Source organism: Haemaphysalis longicornis, unplaced genomic scaffold (genome assembly GCF_048455015.1).
Source record: "Haemaphysalis longicornis isolate Haplotype H1 unplaced genomic scaffold, Haemaphysalis longicornis Haplotype H1 scaffold_14, whole genome shotgun sequence".
NCBI lineage: Eukaryota > Metazoa > Arthropoda > Arachnida > Ixodida > Ixodidae > Haemaphysalis > Haemaphysalis longicornis.
In genome coordinates, this window is record NW_027526245.1 from 19325379 (window position 1) to 19341794 (window position 16416).

Here is a 16416-nt window from a genome sequence, read left to right on the forward strand (position 1 = left end):
GAACGCATGAGTAGGTAGGTCCTTCAAAAAAATTACATCTTCCCGTAGGAGAAACCTGAGTAGTATGCGAAGCAGCCGTGGGGTCGATTTAAGTACCCATTAGTGTTCAGTTCATCGTTTCCGTTAGGTTGAGGTACGTAACTACGTTATATTTACCGTTTCGTTTCCATGGTAACTACCATACTTTCACTTACCGGAACTACAAAATGGGAAAATCCGTTGACCCCATGGCTTTTTCGCATACTACTCAGGGTTCCCCTACGGGAAGATGGTGTAATTTTATTGGAGGTGGGTGGGGGGTGTTTGAGTGTAGAGTCATTACAGAGAGAGAGAGAGAAAGAGAGAGAGAAAGACATTGTACGTGGTATGAGTTTGTCTTTATTTAAGACTTATCATCAACATGTTCAACGTAGGTGACGTCGAGCTGTGGTTGGCGTTCCGGTTTGATCATGACCGCCTTATGATCTGTGAACTGTAAAGTCAAGGGCTGTTCTAGTGGATGAACCTTAAAGTTGCTGAAGATGAGGTCGATGCACGTTCCCCGTATGGTTATGGGCTGTTTGTAATTACGGCCCGCCGAGACTCGCCGACGCACGCCACTGCCGACAACGATGAAACGTCGACGGCGCGTGAAGCGTGCTCGTCTCGTGCCGGCCCAGGAAGACACCAGCAGCACTGTCGCTCCAGGAGCCCTTAAAGGGGAAGCGTGCTCGTCTCGTGCCGGCCCAGGAATACACCGGCAGCACTGTCGCTCCAGGAGCCATTAAAGGTTAAGACACCACCGGGCGTTAAGTAACCGAGCAGGCGCAGTGGGGGTGTGGATGGCGCAACAAGAAGGGAGGGACATAGCCCGTGCCATGAGATGCTTCGCATTCAAAAACTATTCTGCAGTCTGCTGACAATTTCCTAAGGCCCATACCGTTACGGATTCAAGAACTCGGTAGTGTTTTCAGGACGTTAAACATTAAGAACGAATGCGACAGTGACAGAGACTGCGCATTATCGAAAGTGTTTCTTACTGTCTGAGCGTCGACGGCGGTTGTTTCACGCGACATTCAGGGCTGTAAATGCAGAGCACGACCAGCGGTCTCATATAAACTGCATGCTCTCGAATGCGAACATGTTTGACAGAGATCTGTTTATTTCGGTGACAACTTCGATGAAAACAAATTGTTGTTGTTGTAATCATTTATTAATTAAACGGTACATGAAAGCAAATAAAATTAAATCGGTTGAATGCTTGAAAATTAAATGAAAACGTTGAATCCAAATTTAGCGTGGGCTGCATACTTGGACGAAAAACACGGACAGTCTAAAAAGAAACCACACGTTTGTTTCTACTCTTGCTATCCCTCTTTTTACACTGTTTCTCTTCCTCGTCCATGTATACAGCGCAAGCTAACTTTTGATTCAGGGCTCGCCCGTAAACAAGCCTTTGTAAAAGGCTATGCCGGGAGCATTACTCGAACATGCCACCTCTAATAGTAACAGCGCTACAACCAACAGATAAGTTTATAATAAATCTCTGCTGGTCAAACCACACTGCTCTGGAATAGCAATAAGAGAACACTAGAAGCGATTATAAAGCTACGATTGAGGGGAAAACAGCTGCAGCCTTGAGCTTACCGGCAGCCTTTACCGCACTCTTTCGTACAAATCTCGATCGTCTTCGTTCTGGTCTCACGAACACAGGAAACTGGCAAAAAGAGATGCCGCAAGTTGGGTTTACGTAAGTGTAGAAACGGCATTCCCATAATTGTAAAGAAGATATGCTGGCCTACGTTTGACTGAGAGCAAAGTTATTGCATATTGCGAGTGTATTCTAATTGCAATATGCAGAACACTGTCGATTTTCAGTTGTATTAAAATCGCTCTGGCGCGCATGATCTGGTGACAAGTATTAAAATTTCGAAAAGAAGGAATGTTAGTTCTCGACGCTGATCATATATGCAAAAAAAATGTGCCGCTTTAGCGGATCATGCGTGACCCGCAATTGTGACGTCAGCCCACCTTTTGCTGCACATGAAATGCGACCTGGTTGCTTCATGACCGAAGATTTACTTTCGAGACTCCCGAAAACCTACGGGTAGCCCTGTGTTCCCTCTTGGCTGCCCACATTGAAACTCTTTGTGCATCTCCGCCAAGACTGCCACCGACGGAGGACCGCGGGACACCCCCTTCCTCCGAAGACTGATAACTCCGCGGCTCGTACTTGAGCTGCAGAATAAAGTTTGATCTCTCTCTGCATGGCCAAATGTTCTCACCGAAGTCGCTGCAACGAGAATCTCTTCTCGCAGACCTTGTACTGTGAACTCCCAGTACACGGTCTGCTAAAGTAGATTCTCGACGCAGCGACGTCGGTGCAAATTAGTATATTGGTCTGTGTCTTGCTCGGTGAACCCTTAATTATATCACCCACTACTTCATTGCGCTTCCCTCACGCAAGCAACATGTACTTGCATACAGAGCATGGCAATAACTCCACTCAAAACTATAATTGAGCAGCTATTAGTAAACGTAATATTCAGACATAACATAAGAACAGAGACCGGGCATCAGGAGTTTGTCAGGTGCTGCACAGAATCTGAGAGAGATATGGGAAGCACTCAAAGTGCTCACAAACACGTGGGGATAATTCGTGCTGTGCTGAATCAGCGGGCGAAAAAAGATCTGATATGGTCTCTCTGTGATGAAAATTATGCGGACGAGTGCAACCACGTCGCGCAAAATATCTTAAAACTGGCTGTTTATGGGCAAGCCAAGTAATTTAAGACGCTACCCCGCAATCCCGATAGCGAGTGCCACTACCAGGCTAGTGAGCTGAAGTGGCGTGAATGTGAATACACTCCTCGTAACAGCTGAAGTTATTCATTCTGCAGCTTCAAAATTCCAGAAGCTTGTAAAGGGGTATCACAGCCTTTAACCTTTATTCGCCAATGTTGGTGACGCAATGAGAATTGTCAGACGGTATCGGCTGTGCGTTTTGCAAGAAGGTATCACACTGACACATGACACATGCAATGTCTCTGACACATGCACATGGGAGTTGCAAGTATCCGGCAACATTTGCAGAGAACGCGCTGGTTAAAATAGGAAAGGTCTGCTTGGAAACATAATAAGACAGTCTGCCTCACTGATTCCGTTGAAAATTTTGCGCACGGCTTCAAGAAGCACTACAGTATTTTGAGGATAAATGTGAGAGCTATCGTCTATTCCTAGTGCGGCAGGCAAAAGTCAACGATAATTCCTGGAGCAGGGCTGTTGACCGGGCTATATGTGAGCTTTACGGATAAACACAAGCGAAACAAAAGCGAAGATCTGCATATTTTATACGTGGAAGTGCCACAGCGGCCAGGTTGTCTTTTGAGGTGAGGGATGGGATCTACGTCTGGCGTGCAATTTGGTGTCAGTAACAGCAAAAAAATAAAACGAAGAAGATAAATTCCAGCTTCAATTAAATTACCTGTAAAGAAACCAATCAACCATTCCCATCGGGAGAGAGAGAGAGAGAAACAACTTGATTTTTTTTCCAGAAAGCCAGAAGGGGAAGGAGTGGGATTTCCCTGCCCTTCTTTTCAGTCGTCGGCCAGGAGTCCTTGACCCCTGGCGGCTTCTTCAGCTTCTTGGATCAGTAGTTGCTGTAGTAGTTCTTCGGAGCTGAGCAGCGCCGTCTCCCATTGCTCCTCATTAAAGATGTTTATTCTTTGTGTGTGTTTTTGCTTTTCTCTGCATGCCCATATTATGTGTTTGAGGTCTGCGCTTTGGCCGCATGCTTTGCAAAGGTCGCTCACTGTCCCGGGGTAGTAGTAGCTATACAGAAGTGGGTTAGGGAAAATTCCTGTCTGTATTTGTCGCCAAGCGATGGCCTGGGATCTATTCAGATTGCCGTGTGCCTCTGGGTACTTTTTTCTGCTGCATCTATAGTGGTACAAGATTTCTCTATATGTTGTGAGTGGGTCTCTGCCATCCGCTGTTTCATCTGGCAGTGTGTCCGCAAGGGGTTGGGGGGCTCGGTAGACTAGATCTCGAGCAGCCTCATGTGCGACTTCATTGCCAGGCATTCCGTAGTGCGCTGTAGTCTATATTAGTGCGGTTTTGGCTTCGGGGTCTCGTTTTATGTCTTTAATAATACTGTATGCTGTTGTCAAGATGTAGCCTCGCGAGAAGTTTAGGATTGCTGTCTTCGAATCGCTAATTATTCTTTTTGCCTTTCCGCTAGCCATGGCGAGTGCTATTGCCGCCTCCTCTCCAATCAGCGGGTATTTGGTCATAACCGTGTAGGCTGTCACAATAGATCCCGTATTGTCCACGACTACACATAGCATATATTTTCTTTTAGGTCCTTGTAAGGCCGTATCTGTGTATAGGGTACCTTCTAGTTCACCATATTTCTTGTGGAGAGCCTTCGCTCTCTCCTGTCTTCTTTCTTGGTTGTAATTTGGGTGCATGTTCCTTGGGATGCTGGCTATGATGAACGTTTCTCTGATTCTTGTGTCCATTTCTTGTTTGGGTCCCTCCTGCTGTGTTCTGGTTCTGATGTTTAGTTTGTCTAGGATGTATCTGCCTGTTTTGCTCCTTGAGAGTCTCTCGTGCTGTGCTAGTTGTTGGGCTTCGATTATCTCATCCAGCGTGTTGTGTAGTCCAAGGGCCTCCAGCTTCTCATTTGAGGTGCTGATCGGTATTCCTATGGTCCTTTTGTACGCTCTTTAATTCAGGCTGTTTAGCTTGGTCTTTTCTTCTGTTTTCAATTTCAGGAAGGGAGTCGTGTACGCAATTCTTGATATTATGTATGCTTGTATGAGTCTTCTTATATTGCTTTCTTTGAGACCGTGGTGTCGATTGGTTACCCTGGATATGAGCCTGATGGTCTGGTTTACGTTTCTCTCCAGGACGTTGACCGCTTCGGTGTTTGAGCCGTTTTCTTGTATTCTGAGGCCTAATATTTTGATAGCGTTCACCGTCGAAATGGGTCTGTTTTGTAGGGTGAGCGTGATCATCTCATGTTCCCTTGGCGTTTCTTTGGTCGATTTTCGGTACTTCTTAACCAGTAGTTCCGATTTCTTGGGGGAGCATTCCAGGCCTCTCGAAGATGAGAACTCCACAACCTTGTTTACAGCTTCTTGTAATGTGCTCTCTGTGTTGCCATCGCTGCCTCCTGCCACCCATAATGTGAGGCCATCCGCATATATCGTGTGGTTGAGGTTCTCAATTTTATTAAGTTCCTCAGGGAGGCCTATCATCGCCATGTTGAAAAGAAAAGGTGATAACACCGAGCCTTGCGGTGTTCCTTTATTAATCATGTCAAATTCCTGCGATTCGATTTCTCCAATCTTTATCTTGGCAGTTCTGTTCTTGAGAAAATTTTCTACGTAGTTGAAAGCCTTTTCTCCGAGTCTGAGTTTGTCGATGGAATTTAGTATCGCATCGTGGCTGACCCTGTCGAATACTTTGGTGATGCCTACTCCTAAACGGACTCTCGTGTCCAAGATAGATGCTCCTTCTCCGTCTATGATTGCTTGTTTTAATTGTAGAAGTATGTCCTGCGTCGATAGGTTTGCTCTAAAGCCAATCATCGTGTCTGGGTAGAGGCCGTTTGACTCGATGTGTTTGTTGAGTCTGTTTAGGATTATTTGCTCCAGGAGCTTTCCCAGACATGATGTCAGGGAGATTGGCCTAAGATTGTTATGATGTAACTTTTTTCCAGGGAAAACGACGGAACAGCGACAAAACGGGTGCTTTTTAGTTAAGACAGAAATTTTACAGTCTTCGTCGGCTTTCAGCATTCTATTCCGCCCGTGTACCCGGTTAGTAAAAGATGCGAAGGATATTCGATTCGCGCTGCGGCGGCCGCTTTTCTCATAGAGGCGAAAAGCAAAAATGCCGGTGTGTACGAGATTTTGGCGCGCGTTAAAAGGACACTGAAGTGAATTTGTCAAGCTCCAGGTTTTGCTTGCACAGCGTAGACTGGCTCAAATTAGCGCACTTTCCATCGTTTATCCGGTTGATATGTCGGCAATTATTTTATAACGCGCGAAAGGATAAAAACTACCATGCGGGGTCTGCGGCGGCCGCACCAATTAAATAAAGGCTATAACGACGGGAGGAGATCCACCATGATTGGACGATGTCCAGGATTAGGATTCAAACAATTTCGGTTTCGGTACGTTTTCGTTGGACGGGCATTCTCGATATCTCAATAATCGTCATACCGCGATTCTGTCATGTTGTCGGCTGTAAAATGCCTAAGGTAAGCCTCCCAGGACGGCTTGGAATCGTAGCAATCACTAGCCGAGGCCTACGCAGTGGATGAACGTCCTCTCCGTTACCGCAAACGCTCAAATGCCATGCGCTTTCCCCCGATATTTGGAGCTTGCCTCACTCATGCCCGTATCGTAAAAAGCATGTTCGCACCAGGCCAAGGATCCGCTGATTCTGGCCTGTGCCCACTTGCCGCAAGCAGACAGTGCTTATGGCAACAGCACGCCAACGAGAACTCGCTAGCGCGTCAGTGTCAGTATGCGCGCGTTCTGCGAACTCGACCGTGGAGCAGTGAACGTTATGGCCCAAACATGGTAACCTCGGTATAGAAAACATCGGCCGAAAGCGGAAAAAAATCATCTTACAAAAAAAAAAAAGAATGTACCCTCGGATATTCGCACATGCGACTTTCAAAATTGCACACCTTACGTCCCAGACCACTCGGCCAGCCCAACACTGACGGGAGTGTAAATATAAGGTATATAACTTGTAAACAAGATATACTTTTATTTATTTTTAGCATTTCAAGCTTATTAGGTGGCTATTTGTTGTATAGCGCTCGTGCAGTAAGCGTCCTCCAAAATTCCAAAATATCGCACGTCTAGAAATTTCATTTCTTAGATGGAAAAGCGTTCGCAGATGTGTGGTCGGGCTGCTGACCGCTGTGCTTGTTCACCCAGCACAATAAAGTGCTTCCTGCTGAACGGTAAACGTATCAGTTGATATTATTTTCTTGGTACCTATTTTGACTTCGCTGACTCTTCTCCCGCCTTCATGTGGCCTTAGATGTTCCTACTAGCGTACCAGTCTGCGAAACGTCGCATGTGCACTTCTGCAGCGCTGGTGTGGAGCGACGTTGACTTGGAGCTAGATACAGTCTACAAACTAACAAAGTAAAGAAGGGCACATTCTTCCATTCATAAACGTGTCGTGGCTTCGTTTCAAATCAGTGAACGAATTGCCAGTACCCGTCGGTGGTCGGCGGACTAAGCGCTGGGCCGGCTCACTCTGCCGGAAGGCCGACGAGAGGTGCAGTAGCTCAGTCAAGCCAAGTCATCCCCTCCTGACGTCACACGAAAACGCCACAGAACATGGGCGAGGATGCAGAGAGGAGGACAGCATTTTTTATTTGATTTTTCTACTAAATAAATTCGCGTAAACGCGCTCAGACTGGTCGAAACATGGCCTATGGACTCCGAAATACAATTTGCGCTACTAATCCTGCAATGTTTACAAATCTCTCCAGTGTCCCTTTAAAGATCCCCAGGTGGTCACAATTAATCCGGAGCCCTCCACTACGGCGCGCCTCATTGTCTGCGTTGCGTCGGCGCGTTAAACCCTATAATCAATCAATGAATGATATGCGAAGGATGCAAAGCGCCCACTTGAATTATGGGCCATAGAACCACAATGAAGGCATCTGCGATTATTATTCAGTTTAACGAAACGTTTTTTGGGCGACACTTTCATGGCTTAGAGTGCGAAATTATTTTAGTGTGCTCACTCAATGGCATGTAGTCTGAAACGAACTAATTCATAACTAGAATCCATCATGTCAGACCAACTAGTCCACCAGAATGGTGTGTAGAATTTTTAACCGTTATAACATTGAGTGGTTAGGAGCTCACCTGTCTGTTCTGTAGAACAGCCTGTGTCGTTCATTCTATGGCGGAAGGCGTAGTCCTGGATAAGACAGCCGCAGTGCTCCTGTGTGACCCTAGCCTTGCACTCTTCGTAGCAGAGCTGTGATGAACACAAAAGAAAAAACACCAGAGCATGGCCCGCGCCACGCTCTGTTTAAACTATAGCTCATTTTTTATGGAGATATCGAGACCAACCCTGGGCCTACTCGGGAAAAAAAAGTCGCCACAGTTTTGGAGGTTGTCGGCAGGCTAGAAGCTTGGCAGGCCAGAATACTCAGTAAAGTGCAAAGCGTTCGGGAAAGACAAGATGTGGCTGACCAGCACATTAAGCAATTGACGGAAAGAGTTACCGCCTGGGAAACCGCAAAGACTGCACTTGATTCCACTGTAGTCGATTCTGTACCTAATGAGTCGTTGCGCAATATTACTGATAGGCTACAGTCTATAACGATGAGATGTGATGACGCGGAAAACAGGCAACGGCGGGGCAATCTGCTCTTTTTGGGTGTAGATGGCGAAGTCAAAGACTGGGCAACATCCCAGCAAGAAATAATAACTTTCTGTTCAGAAAAACGTAGCATCCCCCTAACAAATGACCACTGTGAACGGGTACATAGACTGGGAAAGTAGAACACGGATAAGCAGCGGCCAGTCTTTGCTACCATGAGTTCCTTTAAGGACAAACAAAAAGTTGTTTCTGCCGCGCATAAACTAAAGGCTTTACAATTGGTGAGGACTTCTCGCCATCTATACGTTATTCCAGGAAAAAGATTATTTGAATTCGGGAAACGCTCAAAGAAGCCGATAAAGTTGTCAGTGGACAAACTGTGCATTGACAACTATACCTACATGCATGATCACGCAACTGATTCAGTTATACCTTATAAAACATAGCAAAGAAAGCAATTTACACGCAATAGAACCTAAGCGTTCAGACTACTTCAACAAGTCACCATTCACATGCAGTTATGCTTTACTAACATACGCAGCCTTGTACCCAAACGCGATCAGTTTTGCTCGTTCTTAGAATATAGTAACACTAAAATTTTAGGAATCACAGAGACTTGGCTTCATTCTGATATACCCGATCACGAGCTTCTCCCTGAGAACAGCACCTACAATATATTTAGGCATGGCCGTGATAACAAAAGAGGTGGTGGCGTTCTACTAGCTATTACAAAAACACTGTCATCCTTTTGTGTCAATACAGACTTCGTTATTGAAATCGTATGGACCGCATGCATCACATCAGCAACAAAAATATTGATAGGAGTATGCTATCGCCCCCCCCCCCCAACTCGTATATCTTGTTTGTAAAAGAGCTGCGCAAAAACTTTGATTCAGCAATACTCTCCTGATAATATATACTTACTCGGCGACTTTAATTTTCCACAGATTGGTTGGTCCCTTTTAACTTCTACCTGCCACGAAGCAATGGAATTTGGAATTCCAACCCTAGACTATAACCTGTTTCAAGTTGTCAAGGAACTGACTCGGGATACAAACATTTTAGACGTAATTTTAACTAACGCTCCTGAGACTGTTAGTGCTATTCTGTACATAAATGGTTTCAGTGACCATAAAGTACTTCAAATAACACTTAGCCTCCCAACGCACGTATTACATAGTACTGGTAAAAAACTTCGGGACTACAGCAAAGGTAATTACGAAGGTATAAATGATGAATTGGAAGTTTTTTACGATCAGGTTTTTCTTCCATCTTTCCCGTGCCGATCAGTCAACGAAAACTGGTTTCTCTTCGGAAACAAAATCATTACTTTGGTTGATAAATATATTCCCATCTTTTCTATCTCTAACGACAACAAAAACCCTTGTTTTAACAAAACACTTAGGCCCCATAGATCAAAGAAGAAACGGCTCTACAAAATTGCAAAGCGCACTTCCACCCGTTCAGATTGGGAAATATACAAGGATTCCTTGAAATATTACTTGTCCGAAATAAGCAAAGCGAAATCTAATCCGAAAAAATCATGGCAACTAATTTCCCCTCACAATGCTACCGATTCTGTCAGCATTGAAGATGCTAACCATATGCCTCTATCAGATGTCGATAGCGCTTCAGTGTTGAAATCATTTTTTGTTCATCTGTGTTCATGTGAGAATATCATTCCAGAGTGCCCGAAGTTCCCGAGTTTGATTATACATTCATGAAACCTATTGCTGTCAGCGCTGAAGGGATTGCGAATCGAATTGGAAAACTTAAATTATCAACTTCTTCAGGCATTGATACATAAACTCTAAGGTGCTCAAAAACACGTCATCCTGCTCAAGTAAAATCCTGTACCATATCTTTACGCAATCTTTATCAACAGGACAACTGCCGGCTCATTGGAAAATAGGTAAAGTAGTTCCCTTATTTAAAAGTGGCAATAGATATTCACCAGAAAATTAGCGCCTTTTCTTTCTCTTTCAGTGTTAGAGTGTGATTTTCACCATTGGGCATGCGCAGATTTTAATTTACATGTAAAAATGTTTCTTCTTTTTCAATAAATCTCAGTAGATAGTTAGCGCCCGTCCTGTCCGGTTCTTTTCTTCGTTATCCAGTTTTAACGCGTCGTTTCCAACCAACCATGTCGCTTTACCAACTCGCCCAACTCTCCATCCTGCTCCATATCACTAACATGCATGTGCAGCAAGATGCTTGAGCATATAATTTCTTAGCACATTTATCGTCATTTAGAAACCAAACACTTCTTTTTTGAGAATCAGCATAGATTTAGGCGAGGTTTTTGATGCAACACCCAGTTATTCGAATTTACCACTGATCTTCACTACAATATGGATAATAATTTACAAACTGACCGCACTTTTCTAGATTTTTCCAAAGCATTCGACCGCGTACCTCATTCCCGTCTGATTTCAAAATTAATAGAACTTCGTTTAGATTCGCTAACCCTATCGTGGATCCGTAACTTTTTGTCTTTTTGACAGCAGTTCACTCTGGTTAATAACTCTTCCTCTCCAATTTCCGACGTCACCTCCGGAGTGCCTCAGGGTAGCGTCTTGGGGCCACTACTTTTTCTAATCTACATGAATAATTTCCAACTAATATTTCTTCGTTCTTTTTACTCTACAATTTAGTATTTAATTGCACATCCGTCCTCATCAAATAACATTATCTCTGGCGTTCTCTGCCCTTGTCAGCCTTGCGCCATTAAACTGAAAACATCATTATCATCATAGAAATTCAGCTCAGCCATCGTCGTAGTTCATCGGGTGAGCCGAGGAACAAGCCGCAGGTTTCGCTTCAGCCATGGTCACGCGCAGTCTCGCTGGCTGCGAGAGCGACTCAACAGCACAAACCTGCGCAAACTCCAGCTTTCGGGCGCCCGCTATTTCGGCAAAATGGCGGACACATGCTGCCCTGCCAGCGGTACCTACAGCATGGACGAGCGGATTAATAGGCGCTAAATGTTCCCACATCGCTGTACTTAACATATAAAAATGCAATGTATAACGTAATGGCACTATTCATTATCACTTCCAGTTGATAAATGTTTTCTTTATCTTCTCGGATTTCTCTTGCACATATCCAAATCGGCCTCAGTACGCTTAAACAGGGAGGCGCCATGGAGCAAAAACAGTGGGCGGAGCGGCGACGACGGCGCATCACAGGCGCGCATCGGGCCCTGTGTCTCAAATTGACGCGTACGACTCGTCGTGGCGACAGTCGTAACGATCAGTCGCATGCGATTCGTATGCATCAATCGTCCACGTGTCTCGCGCTTTAGTCGCGCTTGCAGAGTGGCGTACGAACACACCTACCGAAACGACGAGCTCACTCTGGCCTTTCTCATCATAAGGTCATTCAAATGGCATGCCGCCGCTGTCAACCACAGTACCCCAACGATACTAAAACTCAACTTTCGTAATCGTCCGTGATTACATACAACAGCTTCGCCATTCAAGTCTTGCGCGTAAGTGCAAACTTCCCTGAATTTTTTTACAACAGGGAACTTGGCAACAGTTGAGCCTATAAGAAGATGAAGTGAGGCACAACAAAGTTTGCTGTTGGCCATGGTTAAAAATTGGTTTTGAATTGTGGCTGTAGTGCTACGATCTGACTGACGGATAGGCTAGGCCCACGCGGGACGAGCGCTGGAGCGGTCTGCTTGCCGATTCCTGCGTAATGTTTTCCGCAACAACCAAAGTTGGAAATTGATGCCGCACGCGCTGCCATTCGGAAATTTCGTTTAAGGGAGTAAAATTTCTCTTCAATTTACCAATGCCGCCCTAGCTTACCTCTTTGGTGTACATTGTCGGATAGTGTGGAAAGCTTGGCTTCTGGGCGTAGTCGGTGCATTTAGTGTCATAGGGCTCCGGCAGGTAGTTGACTACTTTCTGAAAAAATAAGAGTGAAGACTTGGGCTTATCCCTTGGGATATGTCATATCGCGCGTCAAGGCACACAATCGACGACAAATAACAGCCAGTTCACTTGTTGTCACCATCAACGCAGCTTCTTCGACGCACTATGCCCGGCCTAAGACCGTTTTCGCACGGAAGCTACATCTACCGGACGGGGCAGTGGACGTGGTGGTTTTATATAACCAAACACAACGTCAGGAAATATTGAGAGACGGCGGTTGGTGTGGCCGTTTATTCCTTCACTAGGGCCAAGGAAAGCAGTAACCGGTGATGATGATTATTTACGGGTTATGATGATATCCAGCCCATCGGGCCTAGCAGTGATGATAGTGGGTTGATTATGGACAAGCGCCGGCCACATAACCCAAAGTACTGGGAGCGTAGTCACAGGATCTCGCATAATTTCCCCTCCGCGAGTGGAAGCGCCCTCCCGGCCGCGAGTCAGTCGGTGGTACGGCGGTTGAATGGCTTCAGCCGGGATACAAGGACGATTTCAATACCATGGCGACGGCGGTCTGTAGGCGGAGTTATACTGGTGTGATACGATAGTTGACAGGAGAAGTCTCTTCTATAATTTGGCATAACTTCTATAACTCCTCGCACAGTCCGGGGACGCGATCGGGTGTCCGTAGCAGTACTTCATCCCCGAGCCGGAACCGGAAAGAGCGATGGTTCGCGTCGCAGCGGATTTTTCGCTCGTACTGCTGACTTTACGTTCGACGTCGCGCGAGCCGCGAAACGTTCTGCTGGTGAGATTGTGCATCACAGGTGACGGTAGCAAAGAAAAATCTTAATTCGAACGTAATAGATGTGGAGCGGCCAAAGACGACAAAGAATGATGAATAACCGGTAGTCTTTTGCTTTGCCGAGTTGCAAGCCAAGGTTACAAAGGGTAAGATAGCGCTCCAGCTGCGATGATCAGGACTAATGTACATAGAGAGCATGTCTGATAGAGTTCGATAAAATTTCTCGGTCAAACCGTTCATCTGGGGATGGTAGCTGGAAATTGTTTTGCGCGTCGCGTTGGAAGAACGCAGAAGCTCTTCAACAACGGTAGAAAGAAGGACGCGTGGTGTTCCATGGTGCAAACTTATGCTGTTCAGGATGAAGTCTGCCACTCCCGTGGTGGTTTCAGAGCGAATGGGCGCAGCTTCGGCGTATCTAGTCAAATGATCGACAGCCGTAACTATCCATCGGTATCCACATTGGGTCGCAGGTAGCGGTTAATACAAGTCGATGCCCATGCTCTCAAAGAGAGCCGAAGGGCAATATGAAGCTGCAGTAGTCCCGTCGATAAAGTAGCAGAACGTTTGCGGTGCTAGCAAGGGACGCACGAGCGGACGTATTTGGTCACAGCTGCAGGTAGGCCAGGCCAAAAGTAGCGGCTAGTATTTGCTAGTATGTTTTTGCGAAGCCATGGTGACCAGCGGTGGCCGCATCGTGATATTCCTCTAGGATACGACGGCGAAGTGGACCAGGTACTACCGGGACTGATTTGTTGCCATTATGACGGCAATTTTGGCGGCAAAGGACACCATGGAGGAGTTCAAACTCGGCGAGTTGACGACGCGCATGGATGGTCGGAGTTGGCCCACGGCCGTCGAGGTAGTCTATGATGGGGTGGCAGTATGCGTCTCCTCGTTGCAGCGAGGGCAAACCACCGTGTCCAGCAATGCTACGGAACGCAATGGGTGCAAAAAGGAGATCTTCGTCGAGGCGTTCCTGTAGCGCAGTCGATGGAGGATACAATGGACAACCAGACAGAGCGTCTGCGTCCGTAGGCTTCTTTCCTAACTTATAAACGTCACGGAAAAATATTGTTGGAGCCGGATAACCCAGTCACCAAGCCGCCCAGACAAATTTTTCATGTAGGATAACCAGCATAGCGCATGGCAATCTGTGACCACTGTAAGGGGACGGCCATGGAGGTAAGGACGGAATTTTTGAACAGACAAACGATGGCAAGGTATTCCTGTTCTGTGATGGAGTAATTCTCGGCCGGTGTCAACGAACGACTAGCATAGGAAATGACACTCTCCCGGGGCTGAGCATCACTTTGAATGAGAACACCGCCGATTCCGTGGCCACCTGCGTATGTGTCGAGACTAGTGGGCTTGCTTTCATTAAGGTGGCAGAGTACGGGGCTAGACGTTAGGGCGGTTTTCAATGCTTCAAAGGCTTGAAACTCATTCGACCAAACCAGGCCCGTAGCGAGAGGGGGGTCCTCGGGGTGCCCCCCCCCCCCCCGAAATTTTCAATGAGGGGGGGGGGGGGGGGCAGGGTGTTCTTCAGCAGCAGGGCTTTCGGTAACCCACTGCGTCAAGAAATTGGTTCACAGCCGATGACCATGTGCAAAACTGAGCATATCTTTCCGTGCCCGTGTCCTACGCCGCGTAAGCAACCCGGAGCATCAGAAAAGAGTGCAGGAAGCCGCACGCGACAGCCGGCGCCCGAAAAACAGAGTAGGGCGGCTGCGATACCGACTTTGCCGCCACAGCGGTTCTTCCGCTCGGACCACCCACACCATTAATTTCACCCCCAAACATGCCCTGCATGCGGCGCCCTCGACGACAACTTCACTCTCTGTGCGAGGACGCAGTCTATCTGGCAGCAGGCGCTGAGTGACCCGGGGGCATCAAGCCAGGTCTAAGTGATGTCGCGAAAGCCGTCTTCGCCGTCCTGGGGTCGACCACCCAAGCCTCCCGTCGACCGAGTGTCCGCTCCCCTCACTCCCTTCATCGACGAGGAACATCCCGTCGTCTACACAATGACACTTCGGCGACCCGTGCCGCTGCTGCTGGACATAAGCCCCGTGTACATGGACGCGACGGGGGCGAGGTGAGTTGAGTGGCGGGTTCAGCTTACCTCGACGCGTCCGAGTTTATATGACCCCGTCCAAAGAATCGAGGTTCCCGGGGTTCCCGGAAAAGGGGCTACCATATTTTCACGATTCTAACGCGCACCCTCTCTTGCTAAAAGGTAGCTTAATATTTGTGTGCGCGTTACAATCGGGCTCAAAACCGAAATAGGCTTTGAAGTGGCCAGCAGCATTCCCATGCGCAACGGACACTAAGTACCCGCAAAATCCAACTCAATCCAGTAAAAACAATCCGTCAACACCACGTGAGTGAATTTCGGCGCACTGATTCCTCAATGGCATGCCGCATACCCTGGTCAGCTGTTGCATATTTTTTTGTGCTTCTGCTTAGCCCCTAACGCTTAGAATTATGAAGGTCAAGACACTTAAAATCGCAGGCAGCTTCAATGTTCCCCGCGATAACTTTATTTCCAGCAGCAGCTGGATAAGCAACCTTGTGAAGCACAATTCATTATTGGCTTCTAGAGCTGCATACGCCAAATAAAATCTCCCTCTTCCAGGTACGTGGTGTCATGTCTTTTCCATCTGCGCAGTACCGTCAGTGTCACTTTTTTTTTCTAATTTTCCTGCGCGAAGTTACCCGCGCGTTACGATTGGGGGCGCGTTAGAACCGCGCAGATACGGTATGCTGCTCCCCGCGGCCCGCCGACTCAGCCCGACGAGAGAGCTAACCCACCCCCTGCCTCCGAGTTGACTGGACTCGCCGCGACGGCTCTCTGACCCACCCCGTCCGCTTATACATGGGGGGGTCGAGTCCAAAAAACCTGTTTATTTCGACTCAACGCGCCCTCGTCGGGTCAATGTAAACGGGGCTATAATCCGCTTTCGGTGGCACTGTCGGCCACCCAAGCGCCCCCGAATGCCGCCTTAATGACCGGAAACGTCCCGAAGAGGTGGCGACAAAGGCTCCAAGCGGCGCTTCACTTTTGGCTGCAGGCTTGACGTTCCTGTCTGCTTCTTTGGGGACGTGGCGCGCACCGTTCTCCTGCACTTTGCGGTGTGGCTGATGACTCTGTAAAGGCCGTTGTTTAATGACCCGCCAATGCCAGAATACCAGAAGGGATCCCAGATGTCCTCCCGAAGCTTCAACATCGGTGGTCCGAAGGGCTTCGACCTTAGGCAGATTGCCTCACCGGAGTCAACCCGACCTTCACGTGTGCGAGAGGGAAACGTGCCCTCTATGTGTGATAGTGTGGGCGAGAGTATGAGCGCCATAAATTTTTGTGATGGATGCGTTCTTGATAACAGC

General features: G+C 47.3%; 1 protein-coding gene across 1 annotated transcript in view; it reads right to left on the reverse strand.

Moving 5' to 3' along the window:
* LOC144164992 (uncharacterized) overlaps window positions 1-16416 on the reverse strand; it is a 709659-nt gene that overhangs the window by 628755 nt on the left and 64488 nt on the right. Inside the window, exons 8-10 of the mRNA XM_077695175.1 lie at window positions 12165-12263; window positions 7887-8001; window positions 1627-1696 (exon numbers count right to left, since the gene is read on the reverse strand). Of these exons, the coding sequence (XP_077551301.1) occupies window positions 1627-1696; window positions 7887-8001; window positions 12165-12263 (284 nt within the window). The remainder of the gene's footprint in view (window positions 1-1626; window positions 1697-7886; window positions 8002-12164; window positions 12264-16416) is intronic.